We start from the raw sequence: 24,310 nt of genomic DNA, 5'->3' as shown, positions 1-24,310 counted from the left end.
CAGCCGCGTCCCCCTCCTGCCCCACCCCAGCTCGCCTGCGGCTCTCACCAAGTGAGCCTTTCCAAGGTGATGCTATAGTAACCGGCACAATACCTGCCCCTCAGCCGCCTCGGCTTATGAATGGGCTCTCAGCCAGAGCAAGCTCCCAGAGAGAAGTTTATGAAACATTTACAGCCCTCTGCTTTTCTGAGGTCTGGCCCTGCAGACAGGCTCACAGCCACCACTCCATGCCTTTTATTCCCCTCATGAGAGCCATGAAGCCATTTTTCAGCCAGCCACTAGCATGGATGTGGTCCCAGGAGGAACTTGCATTTGAGTAGCCCAAATGCAACCCCAGGCCACATACATCCAGGAGGACATTTATTTGCTCCTAATCAACAGAGCAGGCTCTCTTAAAGTATGATAGTAGATGCCATTTGGGACCATCTAATTGAAGATTTCTGAGCCGAAAGATATCAAGAACCTGCTTAGAACTCTCCACTGACTCCTCAGGATAAATAAAATTATTTTTGTGTTGTGTTTTCCCCTTTTCTCCCTCCAGATGGCCTTTTTTTTTTTTTTAACCTTAAGTTCCACGATACACGTGCAGAATGTCATGTGCAGGTTTGTTACATAGGCATACATGTGCCATGGTGGTTTGCTGCACCTATCAACCCATCATCTAGGTTTTAAGCTCCACATGCATTAGGTATTTGTCCTAATGCTCTCCCTCTCCTTGCCCCCCGACCTTCGTCTGGCTCCGGTGTGTGATGTTCCCCTCCCTGTGTCCATGTATTCTAATCATTCTACTCTAAAGACATCTACACGTATGTTTATTGCAGCACTATTTACAATAAAATTCTTTACCATGGCACCTAAGACCTTTCCCTGGGACCCCAAGTCTTTCTTCTTGTCACTCTGCTTTCCACATCCTCATTTCACTGAACTCAGCCAGCTCCCTATCGCCTCTGGGCTTTATTCAAGCTATGCCCTCTGCCTGGGTAACTCTCTGCACCCCTTCATCTGGGTAACTTCTAGGGGTTCTCAGGTCATGCTAAGATATCAATCCTCTAGAAAACTGCATAGGCAAGGTGAGATGTCCCTCCTCTGTGCCTCCAAATCACCTGTCCTCTGCCCCAGCAGGACCTGGCAGGGAGTGGGTGTTACCTAAATACTTGTTGAACTGGGGCTGAAATGTTACACGTTGTAGCCACATTTATGGGCAGCAGGATGACGCCTCTGTAACTGCTACTGTGGTGGAAAAAAAACTCTTCATCTTTGAGGCTCCTGTGTTCTAATCCCCCAGTCTGCATGCAACTGACAAATCATAGGCTGTAGGTTCTCAGGCTCCCCAGGAGTCATTTTCACAAGACCAGTCAATATCCTCTGCAAGCCACTGTCCATATTCTCCAAGATTTGACTTAAGTTTGACTAAGTCCGTGCTGAATCCTTGGTAGGCTAAATATTGCTAATATCTTTTGAGCTCTTTCTAGGGTCCCGGCTCTGTGTTAAGCATTTTTGTTTGTTGGTTTGTTTGTTTGTTTGTTTTTTGAGACCGAGTCTCACTCTGTCGCCTAGGCTGGAGTGCAGTGACGCGATCTCGGTTCACTGCAAGCTCTGTCTCCCCGGTTCACACCATTCTCCTGCCTCAGCATCCCGAGTAGCTGGGACTACAGGCACCCGCCACCATGCACGGCGAATTTTTTGTATTTTTAGTAGAGATGGGGTTTCACCGTGTTAGCCAGGATGGTCTCGATCTCCTGACCTCGTGATCCGCCCACCTCAGCCTCCCAAAGTGCTGGGATTACAGGTGTGAGCCACTGCGCCCAGCCCAGCACTCTTGAAGTATCACCACAATCTTCCCAACATGGCTTTGTGGTAAATAACTTATTTTCCCCAATTTTATTGGCAGGAAACTGAGACAAAAACAGGTTTAACTTACTTGAGATCATACAGCTAGTAAGTAGCAGAGCCAGGTTTCAGATCCAAACAGCCTGGCTCCAACCTTTTCTTTTCTTCTTTTCTTTCTTTTCTTTTCTTTTCCTTTCTCCCTCCCTCCCGCCCTCCCTCCCTTCCTTCTTTCCTTCCTTCTTTCCTTCTTTTTCTCTTTCTTTCTTTCTCTTTCTTTCTTTCTTTTTCTTTCTTTCCTTTCTTCCTTCCTTCTTTTTCTTTCTCTCTCTTTTTCCTTTCCTTCCTTCCTTCTTTCTTTCTCTCTCTCTCCCCGTCTGTCTCCACCTCCCTTCCTCCCTCTTTCTCCCCCCACACACTTTACTGAGACATATTTTGCATTTCAAATAATTCACCCATTTCAAGTGGACAATTCAGATTCTTATAAATTTACTGAGTTGTGTAACCATCACCAGAAAGCAGTTTTAGAGTATTTCCACCCCAATTAGATCCTTCATTTTCACTGTTAATCCTCATCTCCCATCCCATATCCTGCAACCACTAATCTACCTTCTATCTCTATAGATTTGCCTTTTCTGACATTTCATGTAAATAGAATCATACAGTTTATGGTTGCTTGTGTCTAGTTTCTTCCACTCACTATAATGATTCTGAGGTCTGTTCATGTCACAGCATGTATCAGTAGTTTGTTCCTTTTCTCTTTTTTGTTGAGTAATGCTTCATTGTAAGGATATAACATATTTTTTGTATCTCCATTGACCTGTTGATGGACATTTAGGATGGTTTATAAAAAGACAGTTGCTTCTAAAAGGAAAATTTCTGGTCACCAATCTTCCCATTATAACCCCTCAAGACTGAGAACACGAGGCCTCAGGAATTCACAGTCTAATCATTTCACTAAGTATTTACATGTCTTAAATATTGAGTATTCATAATATCCAATTTCTGGATATGATGAATAAGACTTATGAATATTTGCATATAAGTCTGTGTGAATATATGTTTTCATTTCTCTTGGATAAATACCTAGGAGTAGAATTGCTGGATGATAAAGTAAGTGTAGGTTTAGCTTTTTAGGAAATGACCAAACTATTTTCCAAAGTGGATAATTTACATTCCCCGGAGCATGCAGGCGGGTTCTCATTTCTCCACATCCTTGCCATATTTGCTTTCTGTCTTTTTGGTGTAACCATTCTAAAAGGTGTCACATGGTATCTCGTTGTGGTTTTAATTTGCGTTTCCATGGTGACTAGTGACCATCTTTCCATGTGCTTTGTAGTCATTCATATTCTTTTTGGTAAAATTTTTATTCACTCTTTTTGCCTTTTTTTTTTTTTTTGAGACAGAGTTGCACTCTTTTCACCCAGTCTGGAGTGCAATGGTGCCATCTCAGCTCACTGCAACCTCCACCTCCCAGGTTCAGGTGATTCTCCTGCCTCAGCCTCCCAAATAGCTGAGATTACAGGTGTGTGCCACCACACCCAGCTAATTTTGTATTTTTAGTAGAGACAGGGTTTCACCATGTTGGCCAGGCTGGTCTCAAACTCCTGACCTCAGGTGATCTGCCCATCTCGGCCTCCCAAAGTGCTGGGATTATAGGCGTGAGCCACCACCGCACCCAACCTTTTGCCCATTTTTGTAAGTGGGTTTTTATCTGTTTATTACTGAGGTATATGAGTATATATTCTGGATACAACTTCTTTATTAGATACATGTTTTAGAAATATTCTCTCCCAGTCTCCTGTTTGTCTTTTCATTTTATTTGTTCTTCATTTTGGAGTGCAAAAATTTTGAATTTTGATTAGGTCCAAAGTATTCATTTTTTCTTCTTTTATAGACTGTGCCTTTGTTGTTCTATCTAAGAAATATTTGCATAACCTGAAGTCTCAAAGATGTTTTCCAATGTTTTCTTCTATAAGTTTTATTGTTTTAGCTCTTACACTTAAGTCTATGATCTATTTTTTGTTTATTTTTAGGCTGGGCGCAGTGGCTCACACTTGTAATCCCAGCACTTTGGGAGGCTCAGGTGGGAGGATCACTTGAGCCCAGGAGTTTGAGACCAGCCTGGGCAACATAGTGAGACCCTGTCTCTACAAAAAATACAAATTATTAGCCAGGTGTAGTGGCATGAGCCTGTAGTCCCAGCTTCTCAGGAGGCTGAGGCAGGAGGATCCCTTGAGCCCAGGAGGTCGAGGCTGCAGTGAACTGTGACTGTACCACTATACTCCAGCCTCGGCAACAGAACAAGACCTTGTCTCAAAAAAATACAAAAATAAAAAAGTTTATTTTTATGTATAATGTGAAATAAATATCTAACTTCATCATGTAGATATTCACTTGTCCCAGCATTATTTGTTAAAAGTATTATCCTTTCTTTAATAAATTACCTTGGCAACTTTGTCAAAAATCTACTGAATATAAGGATTTATTTCCAGACTATTGGTTCTGTTCTATTGATCTATACATCTATTCTTTTTTTTCTTCAGACAAGATCTGACACTGTCTCCCAGGCTGGAGCACAGTTGTGCTATCTCAATTCACTGCAACCTCCACCTCCCAGGCTCAGACCATCTTCCCACCTCAGTCTCCAAGTAGCTGGGACTACAGGTATGTACCACCATGCCTGGCCAATTCTTGTATTTTCCGTAGAGATGTTGCCAGGCTGGTCTTAAATGAACTCCTGGCCTCAAGCGATCCACCTGCCTTGGCCTCCCAAAGTGCTAGGATTACAACAGTGAGCCACTGTACCCAGTCCAATGTGTGTATTTTTATGCCAGTACCACATTGCCTTGACTGTAGCTTTTTTTTTTTTTTTTTTTTTTTTTTTTTGAGACGGAGTCTCACTCTGCCGGCCAGGCTGGAGTGCAGTGGCCGGATCTCAGCTCACTGCAAGCTCCGACTCCAGGTTCACGCCATTCTCCTGCCTCAGCCTCCCGAGTAGTTGGGACTACAGGCGCCCGCCACCGCGCCCGGCTAGTTTTTTGTATTTTTTAGTAGAGACGGGGTTTCACCGTGTTAGCCAGGATGGTCTCGATCTCCTGACCTCGTGATCCGCCCGTCTCGGCCTCCCAAAGTGCTGGGATTACAGGCTTGAGCCACCGTGCCTGGCCTGACTGTAGCTTTATAGTAAGTTTTTAAATTGAAAAATGAAAGTTTTCCACTTTTGCTCTTTTTAAAAAATTGTTTTGGCTATTCTAGATCTTTTGCATTTCCTATAAATTTTAGGAACACCTTGTTCCTGCCTCAGGATTATGTTATTTCTTTTTAGAGATGGGGTCTCACTCTGTTGCCCTGGCTGGAGAGCAGTGAGTGACTCGATCATGGCTCACTGCAGCCTCAACCTCCCAGGCTCAAGTGATGCTCCCGCCTCAGCCTCATAAGTAGCTGGGACTACAGGTGTGCACCACCACACCCAGCTAATTAATTTTTTTTTTTTTTTTTTTTTTTTTTTGTAGAGACAGGGTGTCACTATAGTGCCTATGCTAGTCTTGAACTCCTGGGCCTAAGCGATCTTCCCACTTTGTCCTCCCAAAGTGCTGGGATTACAGGCATGAGCCACCATGCCCGGCCCTCAGCTTGTTCCTAAACACTTCAGTTTCAACAACAACAAAATTCTGTCTAGCCCTGGCTTTTAAAAACATAGTTTCTGGTCACCAACCTTCCCATCATAACCCCTCAAGACTGAGAATAGGAAGGCCCCAGGAATCCCCATGTCTAATCATTCCACCAAGTATTTGCCTGTCCTCAAAAAGCTTACTCATTCATTAAAAGCAAATACAGTAACAATAAACCATGATAGACACACTCTCTTACCGAAAGCATCCACTGGTGGAGCTTCTAACCCATTCCTCCAGCCCAACATACCTTTATATTCCTTATCTTTTAGAGCACATAATGGAAGCAATACTAGGCAAAGACCACATCCATCTCTCCTGAAGGTCAATGACTTCTGAGAGCACTAACCATTCCTGCAGAATGTATTGCTTAGGAAGCATACCCAGATCTGCAGTTACTTGTGGTGATTTAGATGTTTGATAATAATAACAACTAAGATTTATAGAGAATTTTCTAGATGCCCGACTTTAAGCACCTAACATGCACTAACTCAAATTCCCCACAATGACCCTGAGGTAGGGAAGTGTCATTATACCATCCACAGATGAGGAGACTGAAAGAGGTGAAGTAAACTTGTTCAAGTTCACACAGCTAGGAAACTGAGCAGAGAGAGGATATGGACCCAGAAAGTTTGACATCAGAGTTGTGCTCTTACCTTCTACAGTAGAACTGTTAATAATAGGGACTAGAAAATATAAACCAAGACTATACAGAAATGAGGCTCATTTCATTCATTTATTCATTGCTTCCTTTTCTTGAGGACCTACCTGGTAGCAGGCCCTTCTTAGGCACTGGTGATATAGGTTGAACTGTGATATTCCCCTTGAAGAAAGAAATCAACCAGAAAATGAATGAGTCCATTACAGTGCAGTGAGTCCCACAAGAGAGGGCTGGGGGAGCACAAACAAGGACACCTACCTGAGCCTCCAGATGGGAGTGGGAGAGGGCTTCCTAGATGAGGGGAGGATACTATAAACCTTCAGGAAGGAGAAAGACTGAGGCAAACAAAAGGAAAAAATGGGGGAACAAAGACATGCATGAGACAGCATGGCATTTGGGGAACCTTGCATAGTGTTAGAGAGTCAGGTAGGAATGCCCATGACGTAGAAAACACGACTGGAATGATGATCTTGAACACTATGCAATTCAGTTGTTGCAGAAGAGCACTGAAACATGTGCTTCCCTGGTCACAACAGCAAAGACATGGAATCAACCTGCATGCCCATCAATAATAGACTGGATAAAGAAAATGTGGTACATATATATTATGGAATACTATGCAGCCATAAAAAGAAAAACATCATGTTCTTTGCAGGGACCGGATGGAGAATGAGGCCATTATCTTTAGCAAACTAACACAGGAACAGAAAACCAAATACTGCATGTTCTCACTCACAAGTGGGAGCTAAACCATGAGAACACATGGACACAAAGAGAAGAACAACACACACTAGGGCCTATAAGAGGCTGGAGGGTCGGAGGAGGGAGAGGATCAGGTAAAATAACTAATGGATACTAGGTTTAATGCCTGGGTGATGAAATAATCTGTACAACCAACCCCCATGGCACAGTAACACACCTGCACGTGTACTCCTGAAGTTAAAAGTTAAAAAAATTAAAGGAAAAAAGCAATGACAATAATTCAACAAATAAGGATCTTAATAAAGACAAAACTTTTAAAAAAGAAAAAAACACCATGTGCTCCCCATCTCAAAATATGGAATATAGCAAAGATAGGAAATTATATGCAGTTTGAAATTCTCTGTGGGGGTGTGAAACAAAAGCCTGGGTCTGTGCTGGGGATACATAGACTGTAGATACAGTAGAAAAATAAAACCCAGCCATTGATATCTATTTAATGACGTCCCATCATCCTGTACTAAAAATGCCTCTTCCCTTAGGGAAAATAATAGTAACTAAGGCATCTTTAGGGGTGCTTTCCCAGATCATAGCAATTCTTCATTCTCAGGGAACTTCCAGTCTCCCCTGCCCCCTCTCTCTCATAGTGACAGGTCTCCAAAAGTTCTGTAGCTAACTATGTTTCTCATCCCCCTGAGCACTGTTGAATGGACTGGGGTAGGCACCTGCACCAAGCTGAACCAGTCAGATGTGAGATTCTCCTAGTTATTTCATTTATTTATTTATTTATTTATTTGAGACAGAGTCTCACTCTGTCACTAAGGCTGGAGTACAGTGGCACAATCTCGGCTCACCGCAACCTCTGCCTCCTGAGTTCAAGCAATTCTCTCATCTCAGCCTCCTGACTAGCTGGGATTACAGGTGTGTGCCCTCACGCCCAGCTAATTTTTTTTTTTTTTTCAGTAGACACAGGATTTTGCCATGTTGGCCAGGCTGGTCTTGAGCTCCTGACCTCAAGTGATCTGCCCAGCTCAGCCTCCTGAAGTGTTGGGATTGCAGGTGTGAGCCACCGCACCTGACCTTCCTAGTAATTTAAATTTGGAATTACAAGACTGCTAGTTAATCTTGCAGGACTCTGGAATTATAACTGTAAGGTGGTTACATTAACTTTGTGGTGTAGAGATGCAGAGAACACTGGTCTTGGAAAAGAGTGAGAAATAAAACAATGAAACTATAACAGGGCGAGGGAATGGGGTGAGGATGTTTCTCATGGCCTTCCAGGCCTCATCTGCCTAGACTCACTTGTCCTTTTACCCTTGGGTTTCACAAAATACTCACATTCTTATAACAAATTGCTCAAGATAGTTTCTGCTCTTTACAAATAGTCTTGACTCTTGCAATTATTTAAAACCCAAACCTGTAATACCAAGTGTTTCTTTACCTAACACCAGATTGGTGAGCCTGACTACCCAGTTTGGTGACATGCAGGACTCCAGTCTGCAACAGCAAGACAAGGAGAGCGCATAGGCTGGTCGTGAGCCAGGTTGTTCTAATCTGCCACCCAGACCAAAAAAAAAAAAAAAAAAAAAAGGAAACCAGCAAATCCCAAACAACTCAAATAGTTACTCAAGACTCAAGAAAAGTATTTCATCAAATTCAACCAAAGTGTTAGATGGAACATTTCAACCAGGATCAGAGGTAATGACCAAATGATTCACCCTTTCCATAAGAGACTTCATAAGGAAACAAAAGTAATGAAGAGAACTGGTCATCTTGGGGTTCCTTCTCTCCTAAATTCTGTGGCAGCTTCTCCAGCCAACCCTATTCCTTATCCCAACTCCATAATCCTTCTTTTCACCCTCATAACATCCTGAAACAAACATAAAAATTTCTTTTATGCAGGACTTCTCTCAATCCTTTAAAATTTGTATATTGTTGACTATCATTAATATTAACCAATATATATATAAACTCAATTTCTTTTATTGAACTCTCATATTTGACATTAATTCTTTTTTTTTTCTCTCTTTTTTTTTTTTTTTTTTTTTTTTTTTTTTGAGACAGAGTCTCACTTAGTCGCCCAGGCTGGAGTGCAGTGGCCGGGTCTCAGCTCACTGCAAGCTCCGCCTCCCAAGTTTACACCATTCTCCTGCCTCAGCCACCCGAGTAGCTGGGACTACAGGCACCCACCACCTCGCCCGGCTAGTTTTTTGCATTTTTTAGTAGAGATGGGGTTTCACTGTGTTAGCCAGGATGGTTTCGATCTCCTGACCTCGTGATCCACCCGTCTTGGCCTCCCAAAGTGCTGGGATTACAGGCTTGAACCACCACGCCCGGCCGACATTAATTCTCCTACTGATAGTCAAGCTTATATACAAAGCATTTTCAAATATCTCATTTGATTCTCACTACAACCTTATGAAACAAATAAGCAGATAAAGCAATAAAGATGCAAATTTTGCCCAAGGTAACCTGGCCAGCAGAATTCAGAGAACTGGGACTAGGTCCTAAAGATCATTTCCTGAACTTGTACCACCATGGTACATGGTACATCATGATCATATAATCTTACTCTGAGTAGTAGAGTGTCTTTAGTGTAACTGAGGAAAGATATACTCAGAATCCTTGTGCTTTTAGAAACATTACTGAGCACCTAACTATAGGTACGCTTGTCCTAGCTACCATGGACATTTTTAGAATAAAGTATGAGTGGGACACACTGGTGTGTACCTGTAGTCCCAGCTACTACTCAGGAGGCTGAGAGGGGAAGATCACTTGAGCCCAGGAGTTCAAGCACAGTCTGGGCAACATAGCAAGACCTCATCTCCAAAATAATAAAATAGGGTGCTGGTTTCTAGGGTTACATATTTTCTATCTTTCTTTAAAATGTTCCACTGGAAATCAGGGCAAATTGACAGCAGAGTGAAGAGAAATTAACATCAAACACTGATATACTGGCCTCTGGATTAAGACTGCTACCACCCACCCCATTCTGGGTAAGACCCCCCTTCTAAGGGAAGGCTAATGGGAACCTTTATCCCATTCTGTTGTAAATGCTTCCGTATCGTCTTTCTGACTTGAGTTTCATGATTACATTTTATTCTCACAGAGTAGAATAAAAAAGTGTATATGACAAAGTAGAATGGCCCAATTGATATTATCCCCATTTTACATGTGAGTAAACTGAGGCTCACTCAATAACTTGTCCAAAATTACATAGTTATTGGTGGAGCTGAGATTTAATCCCACTTGATTACAAATGTCACTTTATTCTTATATGCTGCTTCCAGTCCATAATAAAACACTGTTAGTCCCATTAATTTCAGCTCACTGTAAGTCAGCCACTCAGTCAATTTGGAGTTCAATTAATTTGACTCTAATTTCCTAAATTACAGGATTTTTACACTATATATAAAAGACATCTCTATAATAGTTTGCAAATATAAAGATGCATATATGGAGATCCTGGAAACATATCAATTTCCATTTTCAATCTGTCACTGTAACTGTCTAAATATTAAACGAAATTTGAAAAGAAATGGTCAGATAACCAAAATACAGAACTTTAGAGTGTTTTTACACAGCATGGAATCATTCATTAAGTATTTCACGCATGATAAACATCAAGAATTTGCTTTGAACATGAATTCCTTATATTTATGAAGAACTTTCAACTTCATTTTCACTGCTCCTTTGAGTCTTATCACTACATATAGAGAGAACTATGTTGAGCCGTCTACTCCACTTTCTTGTTGAAGCCCAGGGCATGGAGAAGGCCAGTGATGCTTTGAGGTATCAGACAGAGATGCGACAAGAAGCCATACTCATGTGCTCATTTGCTTGCTGCCATTGGTTACCTATAACAAATTATTTCTCATTTCAACTTGGAGGGTATCTCTCCCCAAGGTTAGGTATCTTATGTTGGGGTATCCCCACATAAGACACTCAATTATTGATTTTCTAGTCTGTTTTCTGGCTGTAAAGACAATAAAACTATTATTATTATTATTGTTATTTAAAACAGAGTCTTGCTCTGTCACCCAGGCTGGAGTGAGCATGATCTCAGTTCACTGCAATCTCCACCTCCTGGGTTCAAGCAATTCTCCTGTCCCAGCTTCCCAGGTAGCTGGGATTACAGGTGTGTGCCACCAGGCCCAGCTAATTTTTTTATTTTTAGTGGAGATGAGGTTTCAGCATGTTGGCCAGGCTGGTCTTAAACTCCTAACCTTAAGTGATCTGCCTGCCTCAGCCTCCCAAAGTGCTGGAATTACAGGCTTATTTTTTTAAACATGTGTTATACTACCTGTTTGCTCCAAAATCCCCCCTTGTGAGGAAATGAGGAAAGATGGATTCCTTTCATTTGGTATTACTGCAATGTGGAAACACTAGATTTGCTTTATGCACTATGCATGGTGACTTCAAAAAAATACTCAGGGATATTTAGGTTGTGTCCAAGACCAAAATATCCTAGAAAATCTGATAATCTGTTACAGTGTATTGTAAAAATGCAAACTGAAATGTTGAAAGATCAAAACCAGAGAAAATATTTGGAAGGATTTGTTTTTACCACCCTCATTTTTCTTGAAGGTGCAGATAGAACCCTGAGTGTCCAGATAATTTTAACATATAGAGCAGTGAAAAAGGATGATATCTTGGGGCGGGGTTAAGGGTCAAGGCAGAACAAACCCACACACCGTTCACAAGTATTTCTCATGATCCCATACTTTTGTAGATGCTACACCAAAAGGCAGTATATTCTTACCAATACCTTCCCTAGCCTATTCATGTTCAAAAAAAGCACCTGTAAAAGGGCTACTGTAATGGATGATTACTTGGAAGATAGTGACATCTTCTGGTAGTTTACAGACTAAATATATTTATGGCAGACATTTCCCCCACAACCCCAAAATCCAGCCACGGTTTTAAAAGATTTATTCTATATACATTAAGCCCCCAAGTGTGGATTCTTAAATTTATGAAATATTCAATAAAATATAAACCAGCTAAAAATAACATTATAGCTCACTTATTCTGCTCCTTGTCTTGCTGTCATCTCTGGCTCTAATAGAAAATGTTTTAAGCAGCAAACATTTTTCTCTTTTTGGTGTTTCTCCACATGTTCTAATTTAGGCAGCTAGCATTAATTTTGCTTTTCTTGATCATCAAAAATTGACCAGATTTCCCTTAATTTGAGAAGTTTTCATAACATCTAAGAATTCAAAAGGACTTTGGGAGTTATCTGCTCTAATCCACTCCCCAGTAGTTCAAACTTAATTTGGGAAAATGTGACCTAAGTAATCATTTGGTAGCATCAAAAAACAAACAAACAAACAAAAAACAGTAAAAAAAAAAAAAAAAAAAAATTACAAAAGCTCTGTGCGGCTGAGCTCAGGCTCTGTCTCCTTTAAGCCTTCCTGACTATCTAGATTGTGTGTCCCTCCTACATGGATTTTGCTCACAGTATGTATCACACTGTTCTGCAACTGTCTGCTTACTCGACTACCTTTATAACTACAGTACAAGCCCCCTGAGGGCAAGGCCTATATCTCCATTCCTATTTGTGTCCCAAGAATCTCACAGTGCCAAGACTACAGTATTTTATGGCTCAGTGTTATTTATATATTTATTGAAAAATAAGTGCATTCAAATGGTGCCAGGTGAAGATTTTTGTGTTTTTTTTTTTTTTTTTTTTTTTTTTTTTTGCGACAGTCTCATTCTGTTGCCCAGGTTGGAGGGAGTGCAGTGGTGTGATCTCAGCTCACTGCAACCTCCGCCTCTCGTGTTCAAGCGATTCTCATGCCTCAGCCTTCCAAGTAGCTGGGGTTACAGAAGTGCACCACCACGCCCAGCTAATTTTTGTATTTTTAGTAGAGATGGGGTTTCACCATGTTGGCCAGGCTGGTATCAATCTCCCGACCTTAAGTGATCCGTCCACCTTGGCCTCCTAAACTGCTGGGATTACAGACATCAGCCATAGCGCCCAGCCAGGTGAAGTATTTGTTTTTCATTAAAGTAGAGTTTATTTTAGAGCTCTATATCCATCACAAAGTGAGTGGAAAAATCTGTTGAGCACCTACTATGTGCCAGGAGCTGTGCTAGATGCTTTGCACACCTTTACCTCATCTAATCCTAATAAGCCTGTAAGGTATGATCTTATTTCATGGTAGAGAAAACTTACTCTGGTCAGTTAAGTGAAAGAGACAAGATTTACTCTCATTCAGTCCATGTAACTGTTTATACTCTATCTGATTCCCAGAGAGAATTTCCATGAACATAGATAAAAAAGATTTTTTAGAAGGAAATCAGAGCAAAGGAGAAATAAGGATTTTTTAAAAATCAGATAAAGGCAGAAGGTAAGCATTAAATATTGCATACTATTATTGTCCTATACATTTGCTACAGGTAAACGGCAAATTTGGCTGAATCTCTCAGCTGTCATTACCTAATCTGTTACTTTCTTCAGACTTTAAAAGGTAGGAGCAGGCCAGGCATGGTGGCTCACGCCACCCAGCACTTTGGGAGGCCGAGGCGAGTGGATCACCTGAGGTCAGGAGTTTGAGGCCAGCTTGGCCAACATGGTGAAACCCTGTCTCTACTTAAAATAAAAAATAAAATAAAAATAAATGAAAATCAGCCAGGCTTGGTGGCTGGTACCTGTAAACCCAGTTACTCCAGAGGCTGAGGTAGAAGAATCGCTTGATCCCGGGAGGCGGTGCTTGCAATGAGCCGAGATCGTGCCACTGCACTTCAGCCTGGACAACAGAGTGAGACTCAGTCTCAAAAAAAAAAAAAAAAAAAAAAAAAAAGTAAGGGCAAACCATTTGCTTAGAAGCACATTTACTCCTGAATTGAAATCTGAAATCTCTCCAGTGGGTCCTCAAAGAAGCTATTTATGTGGGAGTGAACCAATGTCATCCCTGGCATAAATACGGTTTAAAGCATAGTCAAAAGCTACCAGTGATAAAAGAAACCTGATGCATGGCCAAAACACGGCAACCCAGGCACAAAGGTCTCAAAAGTGGGTTTAATTCAGAATTTTTAAGAGAAATGAATGGATTACTCAATTTTTGGTTTCCTCCATAAACATCTCTCAAAAACAAGATTTTGCCAATTGGGCAATAGAGAGTTAAAGGTTGCTCTCTGACAAGTGGCTGGAGCACAGGTACTATTGCTGTTTGAGGGCGGATTCACATAATCACTGTAGCTGGAGACAGACGTGACAACCTCTTATGAAACATGAGCAGTCTAATGAGGACACCCACCTAAGTGAAAAGCCTTTCCATCTCTTTACAGAAATGATCTTAAGAGTGCCAATTGTTAGAGACAAGATTTTCTGAAAAACAATTTTGGGGCCAGGCGCGGCGTCTCACTCCTGTAATCCCAGCACTTTGTGAGGTCAAAGTGGGTGGATCAGTTGAGCTCAGGAGCTCAAGACCAGCCTGGGTAACATGTTGAAACCTTGTATTCACCAAAACAAACAAACAAACAAAAAGCAGAAATTAGCCGGGTGTGGTGGTGCATGCCTGTAGCCCCAGCTACTCAGGAGGCTTGGGGTGGGAGGATTGCTTGAGCCTGGGAGGTGGAGGTTGCAGTGAGCCAAGATCATGCCACTGCACACCAGCCTGGGTGACAGAGCCAGACCCTGTCTTAGACCAAAACAAAAAACAAAAAACAAAAAAACAAAACAAAAAAAAACCTGGATCTGTTACAACACACAAATGTGTAAAGTACCCTGCCCCACATCTATGAAGTGTGAATACTACAATTTTAGCCTGAAATTAAAAAAAAAAAAAAAAAAGCACCTTTATCTGGCTCCAAACTTCATACACCATATGCTTCTCGTGTTTCCATGGATATGCCTCATATTTGAGTTTTTTCTGATCATTGTGTTCAAAAAGATGGGTAGGCTTAGGGACACAGACTTGGGGCAAACCTATGTTTATTCCTACACTCAAACTATAGACATTAAAGTCTCTATCTCATTTACCTTTATATAAAAGTCAAACACTGCCTTTACTAGCAACCAAGGTCACCCACACAAAGGAACATATCGAAAACATAGGAGCAAAAAAGACAAAATTGGAACAGTATCCAGTAGGTATAATTAAAGTAGCCAAACTGCATTTCTACCGTGGAAACTTTCAAAAGAACATTCATGAAGTTTTAATACAGGATACGTATACACAATTCCATATGGCTTTTGATAGCGGTATATATATGGCCCCATTTTAAAATGACTTATTATTGGATTCAGGCTGTATCAGTGAGGATACAGTAAGGAAACAGAAACCCCACACCAGATACTTGAACAGGGAAGTTTTAATATAATATTTGCTAACTAGTAGAAGCTGGTTAATTATTTGTAGGGGCAAAAGAGGACTCTAAAGTGCACAGAAGTAGCAGGTAAAAGGCAAATACTGTCCCTAGGATGAAGAAAAGTGAAAAAAATGAACTAAAGACCAGGAGAGGCTCTCTTCCCCTACCTCACTCCCAAGCTGAGATCAGACTTCCCTGGAGAGGCTGTGGTTTCTACAGGAACATTCAGCCTGCCATGGTGAAGAAACTTGTCCCAGGGAATGGGCCACAGAGAGACAGTTGCTTGATGGAGTGGCAGAGCTGGCACGGAAGCAGCCCATGGGAGCTGCTCCACAGTGGCTCAGGGTTGGGAGAAGGTAACCTGAGGTGCAGCTGGAGCTCCTCTGTTGGGACTGCTGGGCTTCTATGGTGTATAAAAATGGGAGACTCACAACCATAAGTAAAGTATCTTCTTACAGCTTTTGCTTTGCAGTGCCACTCGTGGGCCCTCATCTTCCCAGCTGGCAAAGGAAAAAGACAGTACAAGGCAAGACAAAGGATGGGTTTGGAAATGAGACCATAGGTTGATAATAGCCATCATTCACTTCTTTGGTCACTGAGCTTCCATATACATCTACATTATCTTATTTATTTATTTATTTATTTATTTATTTATTTGACAGAGTCTCACTCTGTCACTCAGGCTGGAGTGCAGCGGTGCAATCTCGGCTCACTGCAACCTCCACCTCCTGGGTTCAAATGATTCTCCCGCCTCAGCCTCCCAAGTAGCTGGGATTACAGGCACCCCACATCTGACTAATTTTTGGTATTTTTAGTAGAGACAGAGTTTCCCCACGTTGGCCAGGCTGGTTTCAAACTACTGACCTCAGGTGATCCACCCGCCTCGGCTTCCCAAAGTGCTGGGATTACAGGGTGAGCCACTGCACCCAGCCTATATCCATATTATCTAATACAACAGCTACTAGCCACATGGCTCCTAAGTACCTGAAATATGACTAATCTGAAGTTAAATGTGCTAAGTGTAAAATACACACTGCATCTCAAAGACTAAGTACCAAAAAAGATGTAAAATATGAGGTTTTTATATCAATTCCATGCAGAAATAGTTTTTTGTTTGTTTGTTTCCTGAGACAGGGTCTCACTCTGTCACCCAGGCTGGAATGCAGTGGTGTGTTATCAGCTCACTGCAACCTCTGGCTCCTGGACTCAAGTGACCTTCCCACCTCAGCCTCCCAAGTAGCTAGAACTACTGGCGTAAGCCACCATACTCAGCTAATTTTTGTGTATTTTTTGTAGAGATGGGGTTTCACCATGTTGCCCAGGCTGGTCTTGAACTCCTGAACTCAAGCTATCCACCCACCTTGGCCTCCCAAGGTGCTGGGATTACAGGCATGAACCACCATACCTGCCAATATTAAAATACAATAAAATCAATTTCAGGGCCAGGCGCTGTGGCTCATGCCTGTAATCTCAGCACTCTGGGAGACTGAGGTGGGCAGAGCATTTGAGGTCATGAGTTCGAGACCAGCCTGGCCAACATGGTGAAACCCCGTCTGCACTAAAAATACCAAAGTTAGCTGGGAGTGGTGGCGGGTGCCTGTAGTCCCAGTGAGGAGGCTGAGGCAGGAGAATCTCTTGAACCTGGGAGGTAGAGGCTGCAGTGAGCTGAGATTGCTGCAGTGAACCGAGACCACAGCACTGCACTTCAGCCTGGGCGACAGGAGACTCGTCTCAAAGGGGGAAAAAAAAAAAAAAATCACATTCACCTATTTTAAATGGGATTACTAGAAAATTTTAAGTTACACATGTGGTTTTTACCCCTGGTAGTTATATCCTTTCTGAGTGGCTGGAGCAACTTCGCTTCTTTGGGTAGAAAAAGTTTCTAACCTTCAACAAGTTCCATCTTGGTGAAATGGCTTTTTCAACTGCACTCCCTTCTCCCCAAGTCTAAAAGCTTTAATTTCGCTATATGTCTGGGTACTACAAACACTGCTAACCCAGGTCTCCCAACTCTCCTCACTCATATTTCAAACCAGCAGCCCAGAGGCTGATTTTGACTATGTACATTTCTGTCATCTCAACTCTCCTCTCTTCATAACCATTTTTTCTCAATGTAAACATATTTACGATACCCAATAAGTACTGAACACCTACTTGCTACATATGTCCGTCTTAACAAAAGCACTTCCACAGGAATTCATACAATAACAGATGCAAAGCGGTAGAGAGCAGATTAGGAAAAAATCTAGCTTCTATTACAGGTTCTGATTTTTTCAGGTTAAGCCATGCAAGCCTCAGGCCCTCTGTTTCTATCTCTGCTGGGAGAGAGAGGGCTGAATTACTTCTTTTTTTTTTTTTTTTTTGAAACGGAGTCTTGCTCTGTTGCCCAGGCTGTAGTGCAGTGGTGTGATCTCGGCTCACTGCAACCTCTGCCTCCCGGGTTCAAGCGATTCTCCTGCCTCAGTCTCCTGAGCAGCTGAGATTGCAGGCGCATGCCACCACGCCTGGCTAATTTTTGTATTTTTAGTAGAGACGAAGTTTCACCATGTTGGCCAGGATGCTCTCTATCTCTTGACCTTGTGATCCGCCCGCCTCAGCCTCCCAAAGTGCTGGGATAACAGGCGTGAGCCACCACGCCCAGCCTACTTTAGTTATATTCACACTAAGTCATGAAATCCTTTAGCAATTGTAATCAACTTTTTAAAAAATTAATAGAATAAAAAGAGTACATTACACCTATTAAAGACATTTTCTGAAACTTTTGTTTCAGGTATATATTTTATATAGCAGTTGCAGGGTAAAATGTCTTTCTTATTGAGTGTCACAGTTACGGTTTAAAAGCTACTGATGTAGATACTTAAAATCCTATATAGTTTGAATTCTTATAGATTCATTTGTTCCAAAATTATTTTAAGACCAGTAATCACAAAGTATGAAATCACAACTTAATATGGAAAGTCTTATCAAAGCTAAAATTTATTTGGTGCATACTCCTATTGATAACAGGTATGTTCGCATATACCTTTTTCTTTCATGTGTAAAAACAACCATGTGAGGTATTTTACAGGTTAAAAAAAAAACAAAACTACTTCCTTATTCAGTGTAAAGGAGGCTTACAAGCATTCCAAAATAAAAACAAAAACCAGACAAGTACGTAGTCTATTTCCATTTCCTTTTATACATCCTCTATATATATCACACATTTTAGCAATAGGAGAATAGAGAACCAATTCAAACGCAAGGGAATCTTTTTTGTAGATTCTGTTGACAGATGCTCTTTAACCTAAATATTTTCTGCTCTAAGCATAAGGGACTTAACTGTTTTCAGTACGTGAAATAATTTTAAGGTGATCTAGTACTTTGAAAATTTCATTCACTTAAGAACACTTAAGCTTAAAAATAGCACTATTTTTCAGAGGCAATTTCTCAACAGAAAAAGGCAATGGTAACAGTTCAATTGATGGAAATGGTTGAAATAAAACACCTTTGAGAAAGTAGAAAAAAGATGTAGGAACAATTCTGTAAAAACATAGCACCATTACCTCAACGAATGAGCAAATTTTACATACTGTATTTTTTCAAATAACCTATTTTCATATTTAGTAGTTCAAGTTCCATAAGCTGTTATATTAAGCTTTCTTTCTGTTTAAGAGTTCAATGCTAACACCATGTTTTTTACAAAATAAAAAACAATTTCTCAATAAACAGTGACTACTAAATTGTTACAAAGAAAAATTCTTCAATACTTATTTTATTCCATATATAAGCTTTTTCCCAAAAGGTATATTAATATTGCATTACAAACAAGACAGCTAATCTGGTCAAGCTGTGAATATATTTGACAAAAACATTTGATCTTCCTACTGTTTTTCATTTATTGGATAAATTTCTTTAGCAATTCTATTAGTTCTTTTTCTAAAATCAAGTTAACCAAATACAGCCCATACAGAAATCAGATTTGAAAGCTGACTTCTATTTTTTAAAGTACCCTCTTAACTGAATGCTGCCAGCAATAATGTAATCAAATTACATTTTGTAATCAAGTGCTGTATATTACATATAGTATGTGTATATATTTTCAATGAATATCCATATAAAATGAATAAACTTAGTACCAGCATACTAAATTTAATATGATTTATTTTAAATGATTGCTGGTTCCAGATAATTAAAAACCATCAACTCTATGGCAGCAACTATAATACATATATAGCTCTTTGAAAGATGGTTTTAAAGTTATAAGAGTGGAATATTATTTTTTAAAATACAAATGACATTTATAGCAAAAGGCTCTGTGGTTGAATAATCAGCAAATTAAAGAAAAATATCAGAGAAAGGTTTTGAAAAATAAAGCGCGTTTCCTGTTAAGAGAATTGATTCTTTCCTTCCTAAAAATGTCTAATAGAAATTAAAATGTTTAAACAAAAGGTTCCTAAAATTCCTAGAAAAAAATTGAACTTCAGTAGCAGTAATTAATGAGGTCAGACTATCACGGCAAGCTGAATATTAATCTGTTGGTGGTCAGAAGATACAACTGCTCAATTTTTAGAGAAGTAAAGTTTATTACATTTGAAACAATACAGCATAAATCTCAAAAGTTTACTCATTAAATATAGTTTAATTCTTACAAATCTTCTTTTGAAAACACAGTTCATATATGTTGCAACCTCAGAAGTTTGAATTTGAAATTAAATATGAAGGTAGTAGTCACGGAAGTCACATCAGAGTGCTTTGTCAAATATCCAAACAAATCAGCACATACCTCTTCTGTGATACAGGAGGAAAAAAGTGATTCTAAATATATCCAAGTGAATGCAGAAAAATACATTACTATTTGAGGCAGACCATGCTAAAATATAATTTACAATGATGAGTTTGCACTTAAGAAGGTTAATAACACATTTAAACCAATGAAATGAAGGTTAGGTTAATTTTGTAGTATTTGCTCAGTCTCTGTACTAAACATTAGTTCATCTGAAAAGTAAGTTTGGAAAAAAGCAAATAACCTGATACTTCTCTTTATGCTTATCATTTTCTCACTGTCATCTTAAATGCAAACAAATCAATACAGGATAAAGACTTTTACATATTATAATGAAGACTAATGACTTGTAAAGGTAGACTGTGTACCATGTAGTACTTAACAGATGAGCTTGCAATGACCATCAACTCAATTTTTTAAATAACACCAAGATCCACAAGCCAAAATAAACATTTGATTAAAAAGTTCTGCTATTCAAGATAACTCAGTTGTCCTTTTTCTCTTTGAGATTGGGAAGGGCTGGGTCTTTAAAAACCTGAAGAGGAGTTGGTAAGAGGAAAAAAATCCTCAATGCTTTAAAAAAACTCAACTGGTTAGAAGTCCATACAACTACTATGCTGGCATGGACACAGATGTTTCCTGTCACATGTTCACTTTCCCATAGAAGTACTTCCTCCAAGCCAACTATATAAAGATGTAAATCAGCTCACCCATGATTGAAACTGAAATGATCCTTCAAAATAGAAGTAAGACACCTCACCCAAAAAGATCTTTTAAATCATTACTAGCTGAACTACTACTGGTCATAGTAGTTGGTGGCTGTGCAAAGTTCTGTGGATTAAAGAAAGGATTACCCTGCATACCAAAGGCAGATTGTCCTATCACGTTCATCTGTGTTCCCATTACTGAACTGCCCATAGCTGGAGAACCTTGAGGAGGTACAAACTGATTAAGCCACTGATTTGGTTTCTGTTGTGATAATTGGTTCATGCTAACTTTGGGTTTCTGAGGGCCAAAGAGATTATTAAGGGCAGACATATCTGTGGGTCTTTGTTGGCTCTGCTTCGCACCAGCAGGAGGAACACTCAAAGCATTGAAGTTTGGCAAAGCGGGAGGTGTTCCCAGAGTCATCTTGGTCACTCCAACTGTGCTTGGACTACTGTAGAAGTTCTGGTTTGTATTAACGGGCATGTTGAATCCTGAAGTCTGAAAGCCCATATTGGCATTTAGGCCATTTGTCAAATTTCTCTTTGTATTATCAGTTGGTGTAGAAAACATCATGCCAATGCCCATGGAAGGAATGGAAGTGAAAGTACTTGAAGCAGAAGATTTAGGGGTACTAACAGAAAGGCTGGTCAAAGATGACATATTATCCATCAATGTGTCTGTCAAGTCCTTAGTCTGAAAAATATGAGAGAATTACTTTATCTCTAAGAAATATAAAATACTTTATAATTAGTAAACATTTGACAGATTAAATCATAAAGGACAAGTTAGAATTAAGCTCAACGGTCTATACCAAATTAGCAAACTATATCCTGTAGGTCAAATACAGCCTGCCACGTGTTTTTGTATGGTTTTTACAGAGGAATATTTGCAATCGATTTGATGATGGGGAATACTAACTTTAAACTCCAATTAAGCAAAACGTTATCTCATCAAAAACAGAATCACATTCTTCTTATTCTATATTACAAAAAACACAGTAATTTTTTTACTATTATTTGTATAGTTTGAATTTCATCAAAATTTTATAGGAATTTGTTTCCACTATTCTTAAAAAAAGTACCTACAAAATATTCTCAATTTTGCCTCTTGGCCTGCAAAGATGTTTTTCTCAGACAAAATGTTGGTGACTAAGAGGTAACAAAAAAATAATTTAAAGAAAGCTTTTAAGACAAAGCTATCTCTGAAACCAGTAACAGTGTAAACTCTCTACAAGAAGGGCCCTTATTCACTGCCATAGCACCAATACCTGGAACAGTGCCTGGAACACAGGAGAAAACAAATACTAGCCAGGTCATGTAGGTACATCTTAAACCAAGTTACACATCTAACTACAATTGAAAAGACAAACATAGAAAATAACTTTAGCTCAAAAATACGTTAAGAGCATGAATATAATATTCTGATCACTTCAGAGTGAACAGAGTTGAATGAGCACTATGAGTCCTAATCCTATTCCTCTAGCTTCTTCTTTGTTGGTAACAAGCATTGTCACAAAACACAGTACATTAGGCAGGTTATAGCACAGTTGGAGAATCGTTTATGCCCATACTTCTTAGAAACCACATATTAAGGTATTATTTGAGATAGATTTTTATACAAATACAAGTAGACTAAGTTCTATACCACCTTACTCCTTAACAGTAGTATTCTTGAAATTATGCAAAAGAAACGAACTCTGACCTGTTTAACAGTAGCAACAGGTGTGTGCACTTGGGGTTTAAGAGGCTGCTGGCTTTTCAACTTCTGTGCCTGCTCTTGTTCTTTTGCTAATTTTTGTTTTTCTTCAAGTGTAAGTGATGCCTTAAAACAAAATAAAGCAAAAAATCAACTGGCAATTTCTTAAGTCCATTTGTAAAACAAAAGTTATCTCTTCAGGTAAAGGACATCTTACTACTTCACTGAAAAGCAAACTACTCTTGTCTTGGTGATTGTCACAGTAAGTTGTATTTCAAATCACTATATAATCTAACTTTAGATAAAAACTCACAGGATCTGTGCAAAAATATTTCCAGTATGAAAATAATAATTATTTTTAAACTATTCATTAGAATCACCCTTTTCCAGAAAATAACAATATGATTTAGTGATTTCATTCTTGAAAATTGGGAAATCTTTTTAAACTCTAATCTATCTCACCCCAAGAATATTTTAGGAACTCACAAAAAGCGAAGAAAGAATGAAACAACATATGGTTCTTTCACTGCCCTGATGTCTACAGCAAATTCAATGTCTTGGCTTTTATCAACTTTGCTAAACTAAAAGCTCACAATGTTCTCTTATAATTTTGTAAACTACTATGTCCAGTAGTCCTTTGGCTTTACACATACAGGTATTCACATTTATGAATGAATAGAAGAATGCCCTCAGCAGAAGTCACAAACTGACTTACAGTTTTTTTACTGGATGCTAACCAAGAGGAAAGTATCCTATTATAGTTTAATATTCAAAATCAGAGGGGGAGCAAAATTTTAGCAAGAAATAGAGAAGAAAAAAATGTGCTCAGATTTTTTATCTACTTATGAGATGGAATCAGATCTATTTTGAAAATCCTCTTTAAAATATTGTTGGTCTGCCATTAGTAAGTAATGTATACATCATGTACCCCTGCTGGAATAAACCAAGAAGGGTACATCATCACTTCTGTAGTATGCCTGTCAAAAATGTACAACTTTAATCCAATTATGAGAAAACACGAGACAAACTCAAGTTGATGGCCATGCTACCAAACAGCTGACCAGTACTCTGTGAAAGTGTCAAAGTGAAAATCTGATGGACTATAAAATTTGACACCATGAAATGACAGAAGATGAGGCTGCTAGGCTCAAAAAGAATGGAAAGAGTTTGGAACTCAAACTGTTGGGAATGTAGTGAGTGGGACAGAAATTAAAATACTGATGAGCAACAATCAGAGACAGCCTAAGGTAGCTGGACAGCACAAATCTATAGTAGAAGCCATCAACACAGGAGGAGAAGCAGAGAAGACAGACAGTGAGATTCACCAAGGAGTGTGACTGGCAAAGTACAAGAGAAAGGACAAAGGAGACAAGGAGTCTATAAATATTACCTTGCAGCAAGTCAAGTAATAATGGAAGCTAAAAATCTTAAGTACATTTATTTTCAAAATGGGTTAGGGTTATGTTTAACTGATAAAGGAATTTCAGAAAGATAATTACAAATGTTTCTTGTTAAGCTGCTGAACACCATTTCCCAACAAAAATCTGTGGTTTACAGGAAGTCCTGTAGTATAAATAAGAGGGCTGAAAGAACAATAAGGAAACTCACTCTTTTATGTTTATTCTGTAACCCGTCCTCTTTATTTTCAGACTCACTGCCAGTCAGAAGGTCTGCTCCAATGTTGTTAAAAACCTTGTCAATTTGCTGAAATAGAAAAATGTCAACAATTTAAATAAGTTCAATAAAAATGTGATTTTGTTGCTTAAAGATTAAAAGCCCTCCAAATGAAGCACTTTCTACAAAACTTAAGTATCTTCTTACCTGATTCCCAGTATTTGTAACTTTTGCCTCCTCAGAAACATTCATTTGATTTCCTATGTCCAAAGATCTGTAGGAGAGTTGAATTATGACAAAACAACAAAAAAGAAATGTATAGTTTTAAATACTCATGCTAAAAATTATTTATCC

General features: G+C 39.5%; 1 protein-coding gene across 2 annotated transcripts in view; it reads right to left on the bottom strand.

The window, feature by feature from the left end:
- Nucleotides 1–19,726: 19,726 nt before the first annotated feature.
- SCYL2 (SCY1 like pseudokinase 2) overlaps nucleotides 19,727–24,310 on the bottom strand; it is a 70,439-nt gene continuing 65,855 nt past the window's right edge. For both annotated transcript variants that reach the window (XM_050750058.1, XM_050750059.1), the window contains exons 15-18: nucleotides 24,164–24,230; nucleotides 23,951–24,046; nucleotides 22,349–22,468; nucleotides 19,727–21,340 (exon numbers count right to left, since the gene is read on the bottom strand). In XM_050750058.1, the coding sequence (XP_050606015.1) occupies nucleotides 20,696–21,340; nucleotides 22,349–22,468; nucleotides 23,951–24,046; nucleotides 24,164–24,230 (928 nt within the window). In that variant the 3' untranslated portion in view covers nucleotides 19,727–20,695. The remainder of the gene's footprint in view (nucleotides 21,341–22,348; nucleotides 22,469–23,950; nucleotides 24,047–24,163; nucleotides 24,231–24,310) is intronic.

This window comes from Macaca thibetana, chromosome 11 (assembly GCF_024542745.1).
Source record: "Macaca thibetana thibetana isolate TM-01 chromosome 11, ASM2454274v1, whole genome shotgun sequence".
NCBI lineage: Eukaryota > Metazoa > Chordata > Mammalia > Primates > Cercopithecidae > Macaca > Macaca thibetana.
Note: the sequence above shows the minus strand (reverse complement) of the source record. Positions and strands in the feature narration are given on the sequence as shown.